Genomic DNA, 22005 nt, shown 5'->3' with positions numbered 1-22005 from the left:
GCAGCATTTATATACACAGCTTTTGGTAAGTCATGCGGGGTGACAACTTTTGTTCTTGACATGCACCTGTAGTGTGAAGGAATAACAGGGGTGCAGGTGGGACCCAAACTGCCATGTTTAACGCAGATATGTTAGCTTATCATGCCCAATGACATGTTCCCTGAACCTCTGACTACATCCCATTGCTTTTGGAACACTGAGCACTGAAAGCCACTGCAGGGCCTGTACACTTTTAGCTTTTTCCTGGGTTCTCTGCCCACATGAGAACTTAGAAGAGAGACAAGAAGGATCTCCAAGTGGGTGCACTACATCTGTCTAGCTACTGCCTGCCCTGAGTCGAAAAACCTGCATAAACTCAATCACAATTTAAAAGGGCAAACAGTTCCAGCAAAATCTGCAGGTGCATGCACGGACTTGGCTTGTAGATGGTAGATGAATCCCCCTGAGAAATCCAGGACTTGAACTGCCTCCTTTTCGCTCCCACCCCATTCCCATAATAAATCTCTGCCTGTTCAGTACGCAGCAGACTCAAGCCTTCACAGTGCCATTTTGTGGAAAAATGTCACCCTCTGAAGACTGCCTTTCACCTTCCTAAGGAAGGATGGCTCCCTGGAGTCCCAAGGGAGGTCACCAAAAGGGTGTCCTGGAGACATCTACAATGCCTGTGCATTGTGTGTCCCAGCTGGGGGACTTCCCTATCTTGAACAATTCTCCCAGGGGGCACTTGGGTGAAAAGAAGCTTTTTTTTGACTTTTAAGTGATACACAGACCCTGTGAACTCAGTCAAACTTTGCTGTCTTGTACAGCGAGTCCATTCAGAGTCAGGCCATACAGAGCCAGCACTGACAGGTGAGTATGTTACAATTCTGATAGGGCATCTTAAAAAAAGATGTAAAATTTTAAATCAGAAGATGGAGATGGAAGTCCTGCAAGGGGTTAGTGGTCTGTCCCCTGGCAAAAGGCAGGACTACCTAAGCCACTGTCGGTCCTGAGTGATGGAGATTTCCTGGACTCCACAGCTCTGCACTGTGGGGCTGCCCTGCTCTGACCCAGTCTCACTTCCTGCCCTGAGAGCTGATGATGTCTCCTCCTGCCTGCCTTTGACACCGGGAACAGAAGCTACCCTTTCTCTTTAGACCAGCCTTTTTGGTGTCTGGTGATGTATCCTGCCCAATCTCAGCCTTCTCTTCTCAGGGCACCTGGTTTCTGGGCTTGTGGCCAGTCTTTGCTCTTTTCTGGAGTGTCTCCAGTAGATTAAATAAAACCTAGGTGTAACTATAGGCTTTAAGGATTCTATTGCTCTGGTGAGCAATTAATTAACTATTTATTAAAGCAGCTGTTGCTCATTTGCTGACTCTTTATAAACTGTCTATTCAATGGATCCTTTATACAAAGTCCAGCTGCCTTCCAGGTTTTCCTTATTCAGGTAGGAACTGCTGGTAAAGGGCAGCATAACAAAACAAAAAGTGGCAGTGAAGTGCTCCTGCAGTGCCTTCCCTCTTGCCAAATACCTCTGGGACCTCACAAATCAACCTGGCACAAACTCTGTGGTGTAGTAGATGTGCCAAGAGCCTGGCATGAAGCAGTGGCATCCTCACAGGGCAGGAAGAGGAATTGCCCTCCTGTGCTCCTGAGCTGGCATGCCCCTCTGAACACACCTGGATTCACTTTCTGATTTTGGTCTCGTGGACCCTGGTTGTTGGCTGCTGCAGCCCCATCCTTGCGGGACCCTTGCACCTCTGGGCTGAGATAAGGGGAGGGGAGAAAAAGTCCCCTGGAGTGACCATCCCCCCTGCTTCCTGCTGTCCCTCACACAGCTACATGTGAGTCCCACAGCATCCATCTGTCTCTCCACTTTTTGGGCTTATGGACGCCCTTCACTCCTACTGTTGGAACTGGGGAGGCTCTGCCACCCATTTTGGTGGTAGCAGGAATAACTATTCCTGGAAGAAATCTCAGGGAAGTCAGTTTCCCTGCCTTTGGAGGGAAGGAACGAAAGATTTTGTGAGTTGTCTACGCTCCTAATTCTCAGAAATTTTTGCTGGAGTTGAGGCTGCTCGGTACAGTGGTGGTTGCCCAGCATCCAGTCTGAGACATACTTAAATGCCTCTTCAGATAACAGATGTGATTTTAATAGGATTTCAGACTTTAAATACTTTAGGTCTGGATCTTCCTCTTCCTTCCTAGGAACAACATGAAAGGACATTAATACCTTCTTGAGATCACTGCTGGTAATCCTTTTACCGTTTCCTTTGTATCCTACCCATGACATTACATTTGAAGATGAAAAAGAAGAAGGCAGATACTCTTTGGAGTCAGTGCTCTGCATTCATGAGAGTAAGGGACAAAAGGTTGATTAGGTGATTTATGATCACATCAATTCAAAGACGTTCCCTTTTGAGGGCTTTGTCATTTCCAGAAGAAAGATACGGGGCTTGCCATTACTTTTGTTTTTTTAATTATTATTAAGAAATTGATAATAAACTTTATTAAATGATAAAGTTGTGTATAAGCATAGGTCAGATTTGGATAGAGATGCAGCTCTAAATATCAGCCAAGAAAGGCTTGTGAGTGAAATTCTGACCTCACAGAAGTCAAAACTCCCTTGGTCAGCTGTAGGATTAGGATTTCACTGTATGTTACTGTGTTGATCAAAGGATTTTTTGGGCTAGATTATCCTGTCAGTGCTGCAAAAAGGGACTTGATCCCCTTCTGTCTGAGAGGATAACTTGTGTGTGTTTGTTAGTTTCAGTAATTCAGAAATAGTATAAAGTGGGAGCAATTTATTGTCAAGGAAAGAGAGGAAGAATGATATTTGGTTTTGCCCTTTCTCTTTTTTTTTTTTTTTCAATTTTAACTTCTCCCATGAGTAGTGAGGGTCTGGTCAAACTGAAATCCCCAAAGAGCCATATTTTGAAAGGTCAAACAAGCCCTACTTAGGGTATGAACTGTGGGTGGCAAATTCTGGGCTGAGGCAGCTACGAGGGTAGAACCCTGGCAAATCTGGTTTTGTGATTTTGTGATATTTTATTCCTAAAGCATGGAACGAGAGCAATATGCCTCCAGGTAGCAAAATATCAGGAATATGGTTTATGGGGACATTGTCACGCTCTTCTCAGTTGGCAGGTAAAGTCTGGGAAGCTTTGCTCCTGAAGGCAGTCTGAGCTTCCATGGGACTGATTCTTTCATTGCTGCCTGAAGATGCTCTCAGCCCTTCTTTGCTAAGGCTTCACTTTGCTTATGTTCATGATTTGAGAAAAAAAACCCTATTTTACTCAGTTTCCTGTAGGAAGCACACAGTGCCATTCTTGGGACTGCTCTGTAGACAGTTAGAAAAAATTTCTTGCCTTGCCCCTTCTGTGTAGCTCAACATTAAACACGTGTGTATGAGCTTTATTGGGCAAGGTATAAATGAACAGCGCTTTTTTTTTTTCTTTGAGCACTCTAACTGTTTTTAGGGGGTCTCCTCTCTTAAATGCAAAATGTAATGTTGGATTCCCATTTACACACCAAAATAGTTACAGATACCAGGTTTGGATCAACAGTGTAATTTTAGCTGGAGAGCAGTCCAGGAAAATGCTCGAAATCCAAAGGTAGCTTTAGAACTTCAGATGAGATGGGCTAGCAGTCACTGGGCCAAAAGCCCTTTGTAGAGATGGGAAGATTTGTTGTGAAAACACAGTGCGTCTCTTCATGGCTCTTTTTGGAAACAAGCTGGGTATCTGCAGACCACTCAGAGCCCATGAATAAAAAGAATTAAATATTATTCTGTTGCAGCATTAGGGAAATGTAGACAATTTATTGCATTTCTGAGACAGGCTGGAGGCTGAGGTTCTGTAGGGCCCTTGTTTGCTAAACCCTGAGGCTGGCCAAAGCATTTGGGACTGTTTAAAAAAGGGCTAAACCTGGCCCTCGAACTGCTATAAATTGCATAGACCTGTCTTTGACCCTCCTCACAATGGTTCGAATGGAGGAGTTCTGCAGAAGTCCTCGCTGCCCCTGCTTTGCTGTCCCTTATATAAATGGCTTATTAGCATTCTGCTAAGCATTTGACCCCATGGTAATTTGGTCACCACTTGGGTGTCCAGCACGATCCCATAAATGCTGCTGTTTCACTTACAGACAAATCAATATTTATTACTGATCAGCCCACGTTTGCTCCTCAGACCTTCACAGAGGCCCAGTGTTGCAACAGCTTGCCCTGGCAATTCATTAATGGCCGTGCAGACAGACAGTGAGTCTGGCAAATGGGCCTGGAGGAGGTTGTCACAAAAAAAAATGGGATAGATTCAGCCAGGGGGTAATTTGATTTGATCTTTTAAATAGTTCCTGGGAGGGCTCAGGACCGCCTCCTGGCACACTACAGCCAGGCAGAAGACCTGGTAGCCCTTTTTGCACGCTCGTCCCTGACATGAGGGCTGTATGGACTTGGTGCAGTGCCATCCCCGGGGCTGTGCCCAGCACGTTTGATTCTTGTTTCCTCAAGAGCTGAGAAGGCTCAGGACTTTCCAGGACCTGACTTAACATCAGCTGTGCTGGAAAATAGCACTAAGTGTCCTCAGGATTTCCCTTTCACAGCCTGCCCCTTTCATCCAGCTCTGTGAGCTCAGAGCTGCTCTCTCTCAGCTACCACTGGTGTCTGGGGGCACCTGGGTGGAGGGCAGAGATCTGCTGAAAATAGGTCAGGTACCTACAGGGCCTGCATGCCTAACAGATAAGGTGCTGCTCCTCTGTACGGGAAAAACTAGACACCCATCTCCATACCTGGGACTGACACCACATCAGTCAGTCTGTCTCAGAGTTTATCATGAGCTCTGCACCAAGTACTTTGGGCAACTTGAAAATAAAATGCATTTCATGCAAGTAAGTCACCATTATATATCCGTTTTACCTCTTCCTGAAGTTGCAATGATTTGAACCCTGCCCACATAGACCTTTCTGATTCAGGGCAGCAAAACCCTAAGACATCACTGCTGAAATTCACTGCAGACTTCAGCTCCTACCCACCTGCCTGTGCAGCCTGGACCCTTCAGTTCATGGTGTGTCCCTGAGAATAGCGGTTATTCACTCCAACACTGATAAATCCTTTGCTGTGGGGCTGCCAGACAGCTTTTTTTTTCCAGTGCCTAATCCCAAAATGTTTACCTGTGTGTCTCACCCCAACCTGATAGTGGGGAGCCTGAAGCACAGAACACTGAAGTGATTCTCCCACCATCACACACAGCTCAGTCGCAGAGCTACGAGATAAACCCAGTGCCTGGCTGCCCATATAGAAAACAGGGGCAGGATGGCTGGGTGTGCTCACCCTTCACACAGCGTAAGGGAGTAGTGACTCCTTTCTAGGACTCAAACACACCTTTTTCTACCTCTGACCGGTTTAACTCAAGGTACAGGAAGGTTGCTAACCGCAAGGTGAGAGAGTATTTCTGGAGCAACTAGAGAGCTAGGGGTACACCCAGCAAATCAAGTCATTTTGGGAAGATCTTCCTGGGACTGTTGCTGCCATCTAGTGACTTGTTTAGGTCTGTTTTTTAGGGCAAAGCAAGAAGGGTGTGCAGCTCGGAAAGGGGGGCACCCAAACCCACTTCTGCTGTGCGGGAGAAGGGGAAGCACAGCCGGGAGCACTGGAGGTGCTGGGCAGGATCTCGGGGAGCTCCGACAGCCCAGGACCTTCCCCGGCTGGTGGCCACCAGCTGCCTGCTTTCCCTGTCCTGCCTGGAACAAATGTGAGGGCTCCCAATGGGAACGTTGGATGCAACCAGGCTGATGGTGGGACAGGGGGAGCGAGCACTCTGTGTGGGGCTGAGCTGCAGTCGCCCAAAGTGTGCCCTGTAAATCTGCTGTTGTTGCGCTGGCCCCTCTGTGCAGGTGCCTTGCAGAAAACCAGCGCCACAAGTGCCCTCCGTGTTGTTAGGCTCAGCAGAAAGCAAGGCTGAATAGTCCTGGAAACAGTGATCCTCTTATCCTGTAGGTGGTCCATCCAGGTCTGGGATGAGCCCCATCAGCAAGACGCTGCAGGGAGCTCGCGCAGCAGCTGCTGGCTGGGGATCAGGTTCATTTGGCATAAAGCCCAAAATCAAATGGGGAGGTATGGCTGAGTGGCAGTGCTCCCAGCTGAGCAGAGAGCCCCACAGGGGAATGAGCTTTTTCCAAGCACTGATTGAGCAGGTGACACACCCATTCGTGCAAAAAAGTCACTAAATGAACTGCAACTTTTTATTGATAGAGGGACTGCTCAGAGCCCCTGGGTTTGGACCATCAAACCTTTGGAGTTGACTTGTATTCAGTGTGGGGAGCATATAAGATGTGATTGCAGAGCCCGAGCATGGGGTACTTCCTTAGATGGAGGTCTTGTGCTCTTTCCTCAGAAAAAACGTGGTAGAACTGGAAGTGGTGCAGAGGGAAGTGATATGAGTGCTCAAGGATAGCCCACGGTTTCTGTGCCTGAAATACACAGGCAAAGTCTCAGCCAGGATGGTGGATGATAGACAGGGAGCTTTAAAGTCCTAGGTGGCCTGAATAACACAAAATGAAATAATCAAGTTTAAGGGAGTAATTTTTCATATCACATGTAAAGAAGTAATAGATCTCAGTTCTGCAGTTTCCTGGAGACAGATGTGTACATGGGTTCAAAGAGCAATTAGTTGTATTTATGAGAAGTTCAACACAGGCTTTTAAATTTAGGCACAGCTGTAGCCTCTGACTCAGGCAGAAGGGAAGGGAAGGGGAAAAAAAAAGAGGCAGGCAGCTAGGGTCAAAGGGCCAAAAATGTAAGAATGGGGCAGCAGAAGGGAAAGCCAAACAAGCTGAACCCAGAAGCACTGGCTGATCCCAGGATGTGCCCAGCTGCCAGTGGTACCTAGCGGTGGTACCTACAGGTGCGCTTCCCAGAGTGATGACAGGGCAAGGGAGAGGAATGGCCCCACGATCCCTGTACTCCCTCCATCGAGCATCCCTGTCTCAGTGTTTCAGAGGGCTGGGGTGGCCAGGCCCAGTGGTGGCTGACAAGGACGTCCCTTGTTTGGTATGCAGCCAGATCCTTCTGAAGGAGATGGAAGAGGGGGCTGCAGCCTGGTACAGCCACTGCACGTGTGTGCCAGGCCTCTTGCTGGCAAGGGGACATGTGGCAGGGGACAGCCTGGACCACTGGGTGAATACACTTGTGGCTCTAGTAAGGAGGTCTGACCTGGGATGACTAATCCATGTACCTCACGAGCTGCAAAGAGCCTCTACTTGTAGTTGCCATGAAGACACTTGCCTTCAGCTTTCCCCTGTCTGAACACACCACATCTGGAAAGCTCTGGGATTCTTCCTTGCCCTTCACCTTATGTGGAGGGCCACATGGACATTATATGCTGTGTAGTCAGCGTGGTCCCATTTCATATCCTGGCTGCATTGTAGGCAGTGTGTATAGTACATGGGTTACAAGGCGATAGAGAACCAGGCCCAGAATGTTAATTAAATGAATACATTATTGTATAATGACTGCAGTAATACAATGCTAGTCTGAGGTATTAGGGTGCCATTTATCATTTTATTTCAGCATGCTAGCTTAAGTGAGACCACCAAGTAGGTCTTAGAAAGAAATTTTCAGAGGGTCACATAATCCTGTATCCTTCTTGCTGTGGGGTTTCTTGCTGTTCCTTTGAAATGGCTGATTCTAGCTACCATGAAAGGAAGGATACTCTGGAAAAATTCCCACATTTTGGTAAGCCAAGAAACCAGAATAATCAACAGAAAATCATAAACATTACAAGCCCGCTCTGCACCAAGGGCTAGACATTCCTGATGCTCTGTATTCTTCCAACAGTGCAAACCAGCCACAAATTCAAGACAGCTTGCAGGCTTTGCTCTTGCTCCTGCTACAGGGAAAGACCATTACTGCCCAAATAATTTAGCCCCTTGCGTATGTTTCTTTATATTTATGATGAATAGATGGAAAGACCAGAAGAAGGCCCCAAACCAAGTAACGAAGAAGCATACCAGTCTCTATTTTTTTTCTGTTTTGCAGTGCCATGGTTCCCAAGAAGTATCCAGGAGCTGGACAGGTTTGCCAATCAAATCCTAAGCTATGGAGCAGAATTGGATGCCGACCATCCTGTAAGGAACAGAGCTTTATTTTTTTAACATGTTTCTAGTTACTGGGACAGATGTTTCTCTCATTTAAATTTGCTCTGCTTTAAGATTAATCTAGTAGACTAAGTCTCAAGTGATTTAGGACAAGAAGGGTACCACATTTCTAGGGTTAGAATCAGCCCAGACCCTACTATGAAATAAATCAGACCAAAGCTTGCTTCAATTTGAGAGAATAACAGGAGACCTTAAAAGACATACAGGTCATCAGAGCACAGAGCCACCACAGGGACACCTCTGGTTTGCCCAGGTGGCTCTGATATGGTGACTTCAGACTCATTTTGTGAATCACTAGCAACAAAAACTTCAGGAGCAGTGTATCATAGCCCAGAGATAGGAAGACTGTTTTTTTCATCTTTGATTACATACATATGATTGAGCTTAATGCCTTGTTATGTGGTTGTTAAATCTGACATGATTCTTGTATGGTGAGACAGAACAAAAGAAAAGGTCTCTGTTTCAAAAAGTTTGTGGTTTAAATGGTAGAGTCAGAAAGTTTTGTTCATTGGCTCAGCTGATAAAAAAAATTTATTCAGTGGTTTTTCAGCTCTTCCAGATACAAGAATACTTTCTGCCTCTATTCCCTCTCCAAGCAAACAACAACTTATTTTCATTTGTCAAAACACACTGAGTTCCACGCAGTGCAACAGAAATTGCTGCTATTAGTTTAATTGAGATAGGGTGATTATAAATAAATTACACGCAGCGCAACAAAAATTGCTGCTATTAGTTTAATTGAGATGGGGTGATTAGTCATTCACTACCTATTGCTTAATTTGAGATGTGTTATGTATCATGTACAATGATTCATGATGTTCAGTGTGGGCATATGAAAGGCAGAATGAAAGGAGATACACTGAGTCAATGGCCCCCTTGTGTGTCATGCGGGAATAGACCAAGATTGTATTTGAAAAAAGACATCAGAAAAAAAAAAAAAAGCTATTAAAAGGAATGAAGCATCTCTGCTCCAGTTCCTAGAATTAGTGAGCAGCTTATGCCTAAAAAAGGAAACCCAGCTGCTGCGGTAGGTAGGTGTGATGGTACATACAGTGCAGAAAAGATAAATTAAAGGAGCCTATGGTTTTAGTAGTTAAGTGACATGGGACTTAATCACAAATACCTCTATTCCAGGTTAGTCTTGGACAGCGCATTTTTTAGGCCATTGGCTGCCTCTTTTTGACTCGTACTCTTAGATCTCCACTTTACTTCAGCTTCCTCCTGTACCTGGTTGTGTTTCGTGGCCCCTCAGGCCCTTCAGTTGTGCCATGCACCACTGAGAGATGTGTTCATGAACTGCCGCAGTGCCCTGTGAGTTGTCGCTATTTGCCCTGCAGACATGTGTCCTAGCTTGGAAGGATGTTTCTCCACTTTAGGTGGTGAAGACACTCCTAGTCCTGAGGAACTTTTTAGTCTAAATAGCAGGCACACTGGCATAGGGGAATGGTTATTGTAGATGAAGATTTAGACATCATATTTCTTATCCCTGGTTTTATTGGTAATAAGCTGCAAAGGTCAAGCTCCCAACAGCAAAGTCTATTAGACATTCTGTGTGGTACTTAAATCACTTCAAATAGTGCAAATAGGGCTTTTGGGCCTGCTAAGTGCCTACTGTTCTTCTAACAGTTTGTAAATGAGCACCTTTAAATGCTGTTCATGCTGAAAAACCACCTAAAAAGCCTGACTGAGTTGGTGAGTGTGTTTCTAATGTGGTTTCATCTTGCTCCTCTAGACCAACCCAGCTCTGTTGGGAACTGCAACAAGCGTCTTAAGAAAGTAGAAGGACCTGGTTATGTGAGTGCTGTTAATGAGGTGTATTGCTCTCACAGGAGCATCTTGCTGGCAGTGTAAAGGAGCATATTTCCCCTTTTTGTAGCAAGGGTAAATGAGAAAATGGAAGGACTTGGGAGGTGAGAGGTGTTGGGAGGCTGTGGCTAAATGACTGCTCTGGAGGCCCTGCAGACTGGGAAGGAGCAGTGCCCTGTGTGAGCCGAGCTGGGCAAGATGGAGGCAGCTTCCCCACTCACCCTCCTGCACTTCTTGGACTTCATGAGATGTGCCTGAGGGCACTCGGTGAGAAGGCGGCTGTTCACCACCTGCAATCACACAGGGACTGACCATTGCTGTTTCTCTTTAGGGGTTCAAAGATCCTGTGTACCGGGCCCGGAGGAAGGAGTTTGCAGATATTGCCTACAACTACAGACAGTGAGTGCTCAGTGTGTGGGCAGAAAGCAAGCCCACATCTCCTGCCCTCTCCTAGGGATCTCACCCTGCTGGCAATTGCTATTTTTCCACAAGCATCCTCCTGCTGTTGGCTTTTCTCTGCCATGTATTTAAATCTTCCTGTTCATGCATTTATCTCCAAATCACAATAAAACAAAAGTAAATTGTTCCAGGCACACGTTCAGAAGACAGTGTCACCTCCTTTCTTTCCCCACAACACCCCTCTTCCCCGGCTTTGTTGTCTAATTGAGCAGCAGACTCCATTGCTACTACAAAGACCTGAGCATTGAATAAAGCCGCTTCTGGTATTCTCCCCATTAAACCAGGGCTGGGGGAGGAGTGCCTATCATTTACATTAAAGCAGGAGCTGCATACACTATTAAGATAATGAATAACTTATGGTTCTGATGCTAATCCAGTGCCTGATACTCTACTTTTATCATGTCTGACCCAGCTGCAATCAGCAATTTGGGCTCTCATTTCCAAAGAAAAATAAATGGAGATGATAAATTCAGTTAGAACAGGCTTGCTTGATTGTTTTCAGTGATCAGATCTGGAGGAGATAAAATTCTGTTCCCAGAGCCACTCACACATTTACATCAGTACTACTGGGCCTGATTCTTGCTGAGACTGGTAAAAATTGCAATTGCAAAGGATAAAGTAACATATGTTGTACATTTAGGGCTCCACTTTGCACAAGACTGTAATGAAAAGATAGTCCCTGAGCCAAAGAGCTAATAATCTAATCACAAAATGACAGACAAAATCTGACTGATTGATGGAAAGTGAAAAAAGTCAAGTGAAAAAAGTCAGGAGCCCAGTTTATAGCTAGAAAATTTGGATAAGACTTTGTGGCCAGATGTGGCTGGATCTAACACTCATTTATAGGTATCGTACAGAAGATTTACCTTTCCTGCATAATGGATAGCAAATTCTGATCTCTGGTTTGTGGGCTTTCACCAAATACTACATAGAAATAAAACAAAAAAACCTGTTAGCCAACCCCTCTCCCCATGATTCAAACTGAAACCATCTTAGGAAGATGAAACCATTATATTCCAAGATGTAACTAATTAATATTTAGTCTGTTATCCAGATCCTCAGACACATCAGAAACAGAGCCTATACAGGCCTGGACCTACTGTATGAAAAGCACCTTTTATGTGACGTTTTTGGACTTTCCAATTAGGTCTTTCAGTAACAGAACAGTGAGTAGGGTGTGAAAGTCCACGTCTAGGCTTGTGGGGCTGGTGGCATGCAGTTTTTGTGACTTTGGGTATTGATTCAGGAAGGCCTAAATGGATCTGTGATGTCTTTGCCCTGGGAGCTACAGCTGGTGGACATGCCTTTTGGGGTCTACAGTAGGGAGGAGAGGTCAATGGGGTGTCTCCAGCATGGAGGGACAGAGATGCAGAGAACCGGGCAGAAGGAGAGGGACAACCAAAGTTATCAGGCTTCATGGGAAGTATCTGAAAAGATATATGTGCTTAGCTTGTGAAGGTGCTACCCAGCTACAAAGGTGAGGTGGTTCTGTGGTTGCTTGTCTTGTACTCTTCTTCCCGCCATCCTCCTCTGTGTCCCTTCTTTTGTACTTATTTTGTCCTTTTCCTCTTTGTCTGTTTGCCTCTCTAGTCTGCCTTTGCTCTGTTGCCTTCTCTCCCGATACATTTAGCCATTGTTTTTGTTGAATGCTTGATTTCTCTGACTTCTCTTTTGTTTGCTTTTAGCTTGCCTCTTCCCTCTGCCTTCCTTTGCTTCTGGCCCTGTTGATCCCTGAATTTTTTTAATTGAAATTTGAAAGGTTTTTAAGCCATAGCTTCCCCCTGTAGCACTGGAAGGTGGTTGAGGATTACTTAGGAGTGCTATAAGAACAACAATCCCCCAGCAATCATCATAATTCAACATGATGTTTAAAGCTCCACAGATCAAGGGGGGCTGATACAGAGAGACACAAAATGACGGTGCTCCAGAGGAGCTGCCCTGAGGCTCAAGGAAAAAATGAGGGAGTGGGAGATGGTGGAGTGTCATCAAGAGTTTAACAATGGGTCTCTGGGGCTTGGAAAGCTCCAGCATTATTCCAGCAGTGATGTTAACCCTATTAAGTTTCTTAAATCCCTTTGATTTTTCAAAGCTGCTGGATTCACCTATGGCCCTATCATTATTGCTAAGGAATTGACTATTCACAGGAGGCCAAACTACATTGCTTGTGATCATCTTATTCCTGCTAGCTTCAACATAAGCTAAGGACACGGAGGCCTGAGGGTGGGATTTGACTCAAAATTACTCATTACAATTATAAAAAGTCAAACTGGCTGGAGTCTGCATCTGTTACAGCATAAAGCACAGATCAGAATTTCTCTGCTCCTCCAAGAAACAAAGTTTTCTGGAGCTGATGGTTTCTCTGTTGTAACCAAAACAATTAATGTAGTGTGTATTAGAGCAAGAAATACAACAGCTGCTCCAAATCTAGAAATGCAAATAAATTGAAACCAACAGCCAGGAAATATTTTTAGAAGAACATCTTGATAAGACAAATAAGCACTAATTTATTTTTACCACGGTAATGCAAGGAGTTTTCTAAAGGCCAGTAGCTGAGATCCTTCCCAGCCGTGCCTAGGGGCAAGTGAGGCTCCTTTTGCACCTGCATGTCAGACCAAAGGCATCTCCCCTCCTGCACCAGGAGCTCCTGGCCAGCTCACGTAAAGCTCCTGCGTATGATGCTGGTGCCATAGGACATTTTCTCTGTCGCTCCTTTCCAGTGGCCAACCTATTCCTCGAGTCACCTACACAGAAGAAGAAAAGAAAACATGGGGCACTGTCTTCAGGGAGCTGAAGAGTCTATATCCAACTCATGCTTGTTATGAACACAACCATGTGTTCCCATTGCTGGAGAAGTACTGTGGCTACCGGGAGGACAACATTCCCCAGCTTGAAGATATTTCAAAATTCTTGCAGAGTAAGTTTGAAACATATAAAAGAGCCAAATCAAATGAAAGGCCTCAGCTGTCAGTGGGGGTGGTGCTTACAGAGATGGAAAAGCAATGCCTGCTTTATCACAGGCTCCCTGTGGTGCTTGGGCACATCACTTAGCCTGTGTCCCAGGTCCCTCTCTACAATTTCCAGTGGTATGATGGTACAGATGCTCAGATACTGTGATGGTGCTACACATGGTTAGAAATTTCCCTGCTCTTTCACAGCTAAACTCTTTAACATAAGGAGAGCAAAGAAAAGAATTGACAAACTTTTTCCACAGTGAGGAGTCTGGATAATGATAAATCAAACACACTAGCTGTTTTTAAGATGCCATTTTTTTGTCCCTTCAGCCTGCACTGGATTTCGCCTGCGTCCTGTTGCAGGCTTGCTCTCCTCCCGGGATTTCTTGGCTGGGCTGGCATTCCGAGTATTTCACTCTACACAGTATATTCGCCATGCGTCCAAACCCATGTACACACCAGAGCCGTAAGTACTTTGGCACAGAAAGTGTGTAAAGTTGCAGCAGACTAACAGTGGGGTCAGCCCAGCTGATAATAGCCATGTGGGGACTCGGGCACTCCTGGGAACAGAGCTAACGGAGAGTGGCCAAGGGACTGCTCTCTTCTGAAAACATTTTCAGACGACTTCTAGCCTTTTTAACAAGCTGCATCCTCTTCTGCAAGTTATTATGGGACTGATCAGATATTTTGCTACTGAAGGCATGTTTGAGTGGTGGCTGGGAGGCAAGAGAGCAGTGTACAAAGGCAATTAGCTTGGCTTTTAGCACCCAAACTGTGGTGTGAAATCTAGTGCAGGAATGACTCAATGTGTTGCAAGCAAGCTTCTGGAAGTAAGGTAGAGGAAGCCCAGCCCATTGATCCCTTCTCTTCTTCAGTTTTACATTTCTCTCTGTCCCCATCCATTGTCCTTTTCCACTTGCTGTTTTCAAAACAGTTTTCTTCCTCTGCTTCATACTGTTGCAATTCTTTCTCTTCTCTCTTACCGTTTCTTTGCTTCCTACTTCACACCACCTCCTTTTCTCCTCCCTTTCTCTATCCCTCATTCTTCTGATTTTCCTCCCTGCTTCTCCTCACCCCCTTCTCACTGTGCACAAAGCCACGCTGAAATATCTTCCACAAACCCTGGGAGCATCTTATCTCTCTCCCCTTTTCGTCTCACCAAAGGACTTCTCTGTCTTTGAAAAATCTAGCAGTCCCTAGGTGACTTCTTCCCCAAACATGCCTGTCCAGCTGCCAACTTCAATGTGTGATGAAAATATTCCTACCCGAGGAAGGGTGAGCTTCCACCTGCCACTGGGAGGCTGTGGGCCTGAACATGGACTGAAGTTGAGATCTTGAGGGGCATATTGACACCATGGTGAATTATCTTAGTAGCCTGAGCTCCATCTGAAGAGGTTGCTTGTCCTTGAGACTGAAAAGTCCATGTTCCCTTTGGTGGGGTGATTTCTTTCTGGGCATTCCTAAGCTGGCTAGGCAATTGAATGGATGGTTTTCTTCCATAAGGAAAAGCAAATAATGTATCATCCTTCCTCTGAGAGGTGTATCATAATAAAAGCACTGAAAACCCTGGAGTGTGCAAGCCTTTCCATCACATGAATAATTTTAGAGCAAAATGTTTTCCCATGAGTCTTGAGCATTATTTGCTGGTAAGAGCAAATGCACGGCACTCCTGACTATGTGCTGACTCTGGGGCATTCATCCAGCATTGATGGACTTTTCCTAAAATAAAGTTATTTAGATGTCATGTTTTCCTGCAGTGATATTTGCCATGAGCTCCTAGGACATGTGCCTCTTTTTGCCGATCCCAGTTTTGCTCAGTTTTCCCAGGTAAGTTGCTCAGTGGTTTTACTATTTTTATAATTGAACACACCAGAGACTAGGTAACTCAGAGGATGAACCAAGAGCTATGAGGGGTGGGGTGTTTATTAGCATATTGTTTAAGAGTGGCTGAGGCTGATTTATTTATTGCTTGAAATCTTGACACAAATCACTTAGGTGAGCTCATACATCCAAATTCCAAACCTCTGTCTTGTGTGAGTTGGGGTTTTTACAAGCAAACCCTTTGTGAAGCCATCATCTAAAACCTTTTTGTAGATGTTGATCCTTCTGAGCAAAGTTAAATAGCTCATGAGTCAGATGAATTATTGCCCCACCCTGCAGTCCAAATGTTAGGGAAAGTGAAGATTTTTTTTTTTTTCTATTGAAGCCACAGAGGAGGCTGAGTAAAGTGGGGAACTGTCCCAGCTGCAAGCATGGGAGAAGGCTGGAGAAGAGCTTTCTCTTTGGTGGTGTTAATGTCTCTGGAAAAGAAGCCAAACCTCAGTGAAGGAGTAAACTTTTGGCTGCATCTTACCAGAAAACATGAAAAGGCAGAAAGAGAAAAAGTCAACAGAAAGAGAGAGAAACAGAAAGAAAGAAAGAAAGAAAGAAAGAAAGAAAGAAAGAAAGAAAGAAAGAGAAAAAAAAGAAGGAAAGAAAGAAGGAAAAGGGAAAACAAGAAGAGGAGAGAGACAAAGAAGGATGGAGGACAGAAGGAAGGAAGGAAGGAAGGAAGGAAGGAAGGAAGGAAGGAAGGGAAAATGGACTTGATGTAACATCCTGCTCACAAGACAAAAGTTGACTTGATTATAGTTAGTAAGCACTCATTATTGCCCTCAGGTTCTGCCCTCTCCCAGTACTGGGGTTTCCTTCAAGATAAGCCCTACTGCACCTTGGCTTATTAGGATTTGACATGGTGACAACTGCTCCCATGGTCTTGGTGTGGGTGTGGGTGTGTGTGGCTCTGATTTTGTACTGTGCAGTCCTCACTGGAGCAAAACAAGAAAGGTACCTGGTTATGTACAGTCTTGTGTGGCTGTCTTCTGAATCCAGCCATTGCATGCCTCCTGGGAAAGTCTCCATTAGCTCCTAAGGTACAAATAAGCTCTTTCAAATCATGCCCCGCTATTCAGAAAAAATAACTCATTCAAGGCTCCAGGAAAACTCCTGCAATCAGGGCCCATAAAACCAAAGAGAAATATTTAAGGTGTGTGGCTGTGACTGATTTACTTCCTTTTGACCGTATCATTCTCTAGGGTGTGCATTGTAGACTTGACCAAAAGCCTGTCAAAGCAAGAGGAAAATTTTATTTGACCTCAGCGGGCTTTGTAGCAGGCACAAAGGATCATGCCTTGTAAATGACATTTGGATAGGACCTTTTGTTCATTTCTGGAGAGATTTCTCATTTAAAATTGATGTTGCACGATAGGAACATGTCCTGTAAACATTTGTGTGTGGTAGTAAGCAATGGTAACATTTAAAATGTGAGAAATTACATAAGACGAGACAGGAAGAATGTTTGCAATAAACAGCTTGAAAAATAATGGTTTATTGTTACAGGAAATTGGACTGGCATCTCTGGGAGCTCCAGATGATTTCATCGAGAAACTCGCTACGGTAATTTAATAAATGAGGGCTCAATTTTCCAAAGCACCCTGTGTTGTCTTAATTCTGCTGCCACTGAAGTCACTGATAGAACTCCCATAGAGTTGAATGGGAACAGAGTGAAGTCCATGATTGGAAAACCCCACCCTGAAACAGTTGCATTAAAGGCAAATAACTTTGGCACCCCTTATTCAAAGTGACAGTTGTGATTAAACACAGAAGCCCAGACAAGATTTCCTCCAGCACAAACATATTGGGCAAGAAGGGATTACATGTTACTACATCCCCACAGGAAATTTCAGGAGGCAGCTTCAGTAGTTGTTCTACTTGCGAGTGTCCCTGCTCTTCCACCCTGCCATGCAGATAATGTCCTCTGCAGTCAGTGTGGCTCACCTGAATCCTACTTGGACACTACAGAGACCCAGAATTGCAAACTTCAAATAAAAACAAGGCTATGCCTGTGAGATTAGTGTCCCCAGTGCCAACTCACCTAGGCAAAGCATTGCACCATCTTTGCTGTTTCTGATAGATGAGGTAGTTATTCTGAGCCAGAGCAGGTATCCCTTCAAAGTGACAGACCAAGAAGTCAAGCTAGGCCCCACACCATATTCCATCAATATTACACTAACAGCCTATTCTCTCTCTTGCTGCTGCAGCTAGACTCCTTCTGTTTGAAACAGGACAAAAACTTCTACCAACTGAGGTTCAAACTTTAACTGGGTTGGCCAGCCAAAATGAAATTTTATTACTCTAGTTTCATTGTCTCTGCTCTTCTGACAAATATAAGCACAGGAAAACACAACTGTGTTTGTTGGGGAACTGAAGTGATTCGCAGGCACATTGGATCTGGCACTGTGCCCCTTCCAGGTGAAGAATTTCAGTCTGTGAGGACATTTATTGAATTTATACAGTTCGTATGTGACACATGGCAACATTTTAAGTAGAAATGTAAACTCCAAATACGTTCAAATCAATGATGTACGCCTGCTCTTTTTGATCAAGGAATCATATGTTTCTGTCTTATTTTCTTGCTAGGTTTATTGGTTTACGGTGGAGTTTGGACTATGTAAGGAAGGCGATTCACTCAAGGCATATGGTGCAGGGCTGCTGTCTTCATTTGGGGAGCTTCAGGTGTGTTCTGTAAAACAACATTTCAGAGATGTTTGTAGTCACTCGAATGTCTCTTCTAAATGGCTCCAGATCCTTACTTTGCTTCATACTTGCTCATAGAAATAGCATGAAGCGTTGTACTTCACTTAAGAGCTCTAACAAACGTGTCAGCATATACATACACAGGGGACTCATACCTGCTTCTTTCCTAGTAAGTGACATTGTCATTGTGTGACACAGGAGCAACTCTTTCCTGTCTGAAACTGGGTGACATTCAGCAGCTCTATCTTTATTTCACAGCAAATTCAAGCACTTTTTAGCTGAAATAAAGTTCTTGTCCTTTTGCTCATAGTATTGTTTATCAAGTAAGCCTGAGATTCAACCTCTTGTCCTGGAGAAGACTGCTGTGCAGAAGTACCCTGTTACTGAGTTCCAGCCTGTCTACTATGTTGCTGAAAGTTTTAAAGATGCAAAAGAAAAGCTAAGGTAATCCAGTCACTCCATATAAGATCCAATTTCTTGTCTACTAGTGATACAATGGATCCCATTGCCATAACAAATCTTGGGTTGACAGTAATGTTTTGAGAGGCATTAGAAAAAGTTGTGCAATGCTTAAGGAGACTAAGCAGTTACACTCAAAATCTTGTTATGGGCAATAAGGGGAACATACCTTATACAAAAAGGCAAGAATTCATGGTTAGTCTAATTAAGAGTTTCATCTGTGTAACCAAAATGCAGCAAAAAAATATTTTTAGTCCAACTACAATGATACTAATGCTTAGGGTCAAAGCTAGCTAGTAAACAAGTCTCTTTAACACTGCTATGGTTATAAGTTCTTGTACAAAAAATCTCCTAGTATCTACTCCTTTTCCTCTGAAGTTATGCTCACCCTTACACTTTCTTTTGTGTTTTAAGTCAACAGTTTCAGACTGGTAGTGAGGGGTGGAGTTGTCAAATAATCAGCATCTTGAGAGATCTTCAGAGCAGAGCTGTGATGTGAATGAATGGAGCTTCTTCCTCTCTTTTGTGAGGAGGTAGATGGTGTTGATGCTTCCTTTCTTCCTCCTCAGCTCAAGGTTTCCTCGGGGCCATTTATATGTTTTCTAACATGATTTACATCTTGCTCTGCAAATCTATGTTACTTCTGACTTTACAATTTATGTTAAACATTTTTTTCTTTGTCTCTTTTGTTTCCTCTAAAATGGTTTTGTTTTTTTTTCCCCTCAGCTCCTAAGTTTGCTTTACTATGAATAACTGACCCATTGGGGAGTTGTTGATAGCCTGGGACAACCAGCATAATCCTATGCTCACACCTTTAAGGCCTCTGTTATCAGCCCATGCTGGTACTCCTTTATGCTGAATCGTTACTTTAGGGTCAGACTTAGTTCACGCTGTACAGGCTATAACGCCTATATAAAAACTATTAATGATAGACATTATAGCACACAGTTAATTAGAATTAAGCAAAACTAAAACAAATTAGGTAATAGCTGCATGATCATTAGACAATTGCTATTACAGCTAAACAAAACTGCAAGCAAGACTAATAAACCCAGTCCTGAGGCCTGTGTGGTTAGCTTAATACAGAGCCTCCAGCTTGTTACCAGCAGTGTGTTTACAAGACTACAGGGCTACACAGTAAATCTTTCAATCATCTGTGACTGAAATACAGATTCAGTTCCAGTTCAACAAGACTTTGAAATAATGGTCCAGATTCAGTTCTGGTTCTTGAAACAGGAATGGCTCGGACTGTGTTTGGGGTTCAGCTTGGGTTCCACCTCACAGCGCTATTTCTATTTCTGTTTAAAAACACCACCATTGTATTTCTGGATGTTAACCAAGCTGCTGGGGTTTAACCTTGGTTCACACTCAACACATTTTTCACTTAGAGATGCCACACAGGGGCTTGTCCCAGACCTTCAGCCTCTTCTCTCTCTCTCTCTCTCTCTCTCTCTCTCTTCCCCTCCGCTCCCCCCTGCCCCATTCACAGATAAACACATACCGAGACCCAAGATATTCTGCTGCCCCAGGCTCCCTAGCTCCAAAGTCTTCCTAGCTACCTCCCCTGATGCTTCCTCAGTCATCATAAGCCTGCAGCCTCTGCTTCTGCCCTTTTCTCTGGGGTAATACCTGGGAAAGATGGCTTTCTTTTCTGTTTTGTGCTATTAATATCCTGCTCACAGTTTCAGTCTTCTCTGTATGCTTCTCTAAATGAGTAGCAAGTTCCTTGAGAAAATGGCAGATGCTGCTTTACTCTATAAAACCAATCTTGGAACTTCTTTTAATTGTTTCAGTGACGAAATTGGAAAACTGGTTAAATTGAAATAGACGTCTGTGGGTTGGTCCAGTGCCTGTGTTCATGGGTTGCACCTGGACATGTGTGTTTGTGTGTAATGGAAAACCTCCCTGAAAAATTATTCTGAGGCTGACCTAAAACATTTCATCTTAAGGCATTCATTTTCTAATTAGGATCTTACCTTCAGCTGAGATTTAGGAAGACTGTCCTCTAACGTCTATCTCTCCCTTTAGAAAAACTGGCCTGATGCCACTAAACACTTCAATCCTGGTCAACATAATTTTTTTCCACTGTCACACCTTGTGGCCTGCTCACACTGAATGCTATTCAATGGCCATAGCTGATAATAATCAGGATTAAACTGAAGGAGCAATGTGGAGGTGGCATCCAGCATATTCCACTGTTCTGGGCATATGGGGTTTACCATGCTGAGTCACAGTCTGTATAGTGGGGCTCCATAATCAATTCCTGCGTGCTTTCCTTCCTCTTTCAGCAATAACTTCAGTAATCTGAAGCAGATATATAAACCAGTATCCTGCTGAGGTCTACAAGGGGCCTGGAACAATAGTTCTGACCATCTCATCCCATTCAGAGTTCTCATTTCCACAGTTCTGTGGTTATGCAAATTAATGTTTTCCCAAGACACCAAAATCTTAGTATTTCTGCCATGGAGTTAACTATTTTGCAGAAGGGAAGGCTGCAAATAAGCAGTGGCAAGAATGCTGCTTCACTCCATTGACTATCTCCTATCTTTGCAATGACCTGGAAGCCACTACCAACCATGCCAGAAGTTAGCACTCTGCTTGCTCCGTGGTATGCCAGGATGGCATAGGCACTTGACCTTACTTTCCCAGAAATCACAGCCTTGGATCAGGATTCCTGTATTTTGCATTACTGAAAGGAAAATGAGGTTTTCAAGTCTGGCAAATCCCAATAGCGACATAGCTGGCCTATACCAGGAGCAGTGTTGCCATGCCAATAGCATAATTAGTCCTGTTTGGAAAACCCAAAGGTGGTAAGGACAAATGCAGATTCAAGCATGCTACAGAATGCTGTAGGTCTCAGATCACTCAGAAGGAATTTCAGTTGTTTCCTCTCACAAATGTTCTTATTCCCCGCATCAAATGCACACACCAAGAAGAGAGTGAGTTACTGAAAAAAGGAGCTTTTCAGGTTTGTATATGTTTTTGTATTTTTGTCTCAGGAAATTTGCTCAAACGATCCCTCGTCCTTTCTCTGTTCGGTACAATCCCTATACCCAGAGGATTGAAGTCCTGGACAATGCAAAACAGCTGAAGAACTTAGCCGACACTATCAACGGTAAGGAACTACAGATTTGTTACCTTGAATTCCTCAAAACTTGGATCAGAAATAGTAACAGCAAAGCAGATTTTGTCTGATTGCATTTAATGCTCTGAGCCTGACCAAGTTCAAGCAGCACACATCTCCTTCCTGGTGCAAAAATTGCTTCCTAATTCTAGCCAAGCTTCAAAATAACATTTCCACTTGACTGTAGTTTGTTAGGTCTGAAATACCCAGTTTTAGTGGAGGTGCTAGGAAAGGCCAGAGGGCCTTGTGATGGATTCTGATGTGTGGCTCTAGATGTTCTCAGTAAGGAAGAAAAGGAAAAGCTTGACTTTAATCACTTTCCTTTTGCCATTCTAGCCTTTTTCATGATACGTTTTGCCCCTGACATTGGCTAGCCTGCTAAAAGCCAGCACCCCTGATCCTGTGAGCCATCCTTGTATGGCTGATGAAGGCAAAGGGCTGACTCTGCAAACCTTACTCCAGTAAGACCCTAAGAAATGTGTCCAATCCAGTACTTCTTTG

The 22005-nt window shown here is 44.2% G+C and overlaps 1 protein-coding gene across 1 annotated transcript in view; it reads left to right on the top strand.

The window, feature by feature from the left end:
• Positions 1-22005, top strand: part of PAH (phenylalanine hydroxylase) — a gene marked incomplete at its 5' end in the record, with an annotated part of 34603 nt that overhangs the window by 12466 nt on the left and 132 nt on the right. Inside the window, 9 exons of the mRNA XM_009649250.2 lie at positions 8012-8100; positions 10268-10335; positions 13113-13309; positions 13677-13812; positions 15104-15173; positions 16725-16781; positions 17805-17900; positions 18232-18365; positions 21380-21495. Coding sequence (XP_009647545.2) covers positions 8012-8100; positions 10268-10335; positions 13113-13309; positions 13677-13812; positions 15104-15173; positions 16725-16781; positions 17805-17900; positions 18232-18365; positions 21380-21495 — 963 coding nt within the window. The remainder of the gene's footprint in view (positions 1-8011; positions 8101-10267; positions 10336-13112; positions 13310-13676; positions 13813-15103; positions 15174-16724; positions 16782-17804; positions 17901-18231; positions 18366-21379; positions 21496-22005) is intronic.

Source organism: Egretta garzetta, unplaced genomic scaffold, assembly GCF_000687185.1.
Source record: "Egretta garzetta isolate BGI_Z169 unplaced genomic scaffold, ASM68718v1 scaffold321, whole genome shotgun sequence".
In the NCBI taxonomy this organism is placed as follows: domain Eukaryota; kingdom Metazoa; phylum Chordata; class Aves; order Pelecaniformes; family Ardeidae; genus Egretta; species Egretta garzetta.
This window is presented reverse-complemented; position numbering and strand designations above follow the sequence as displayed.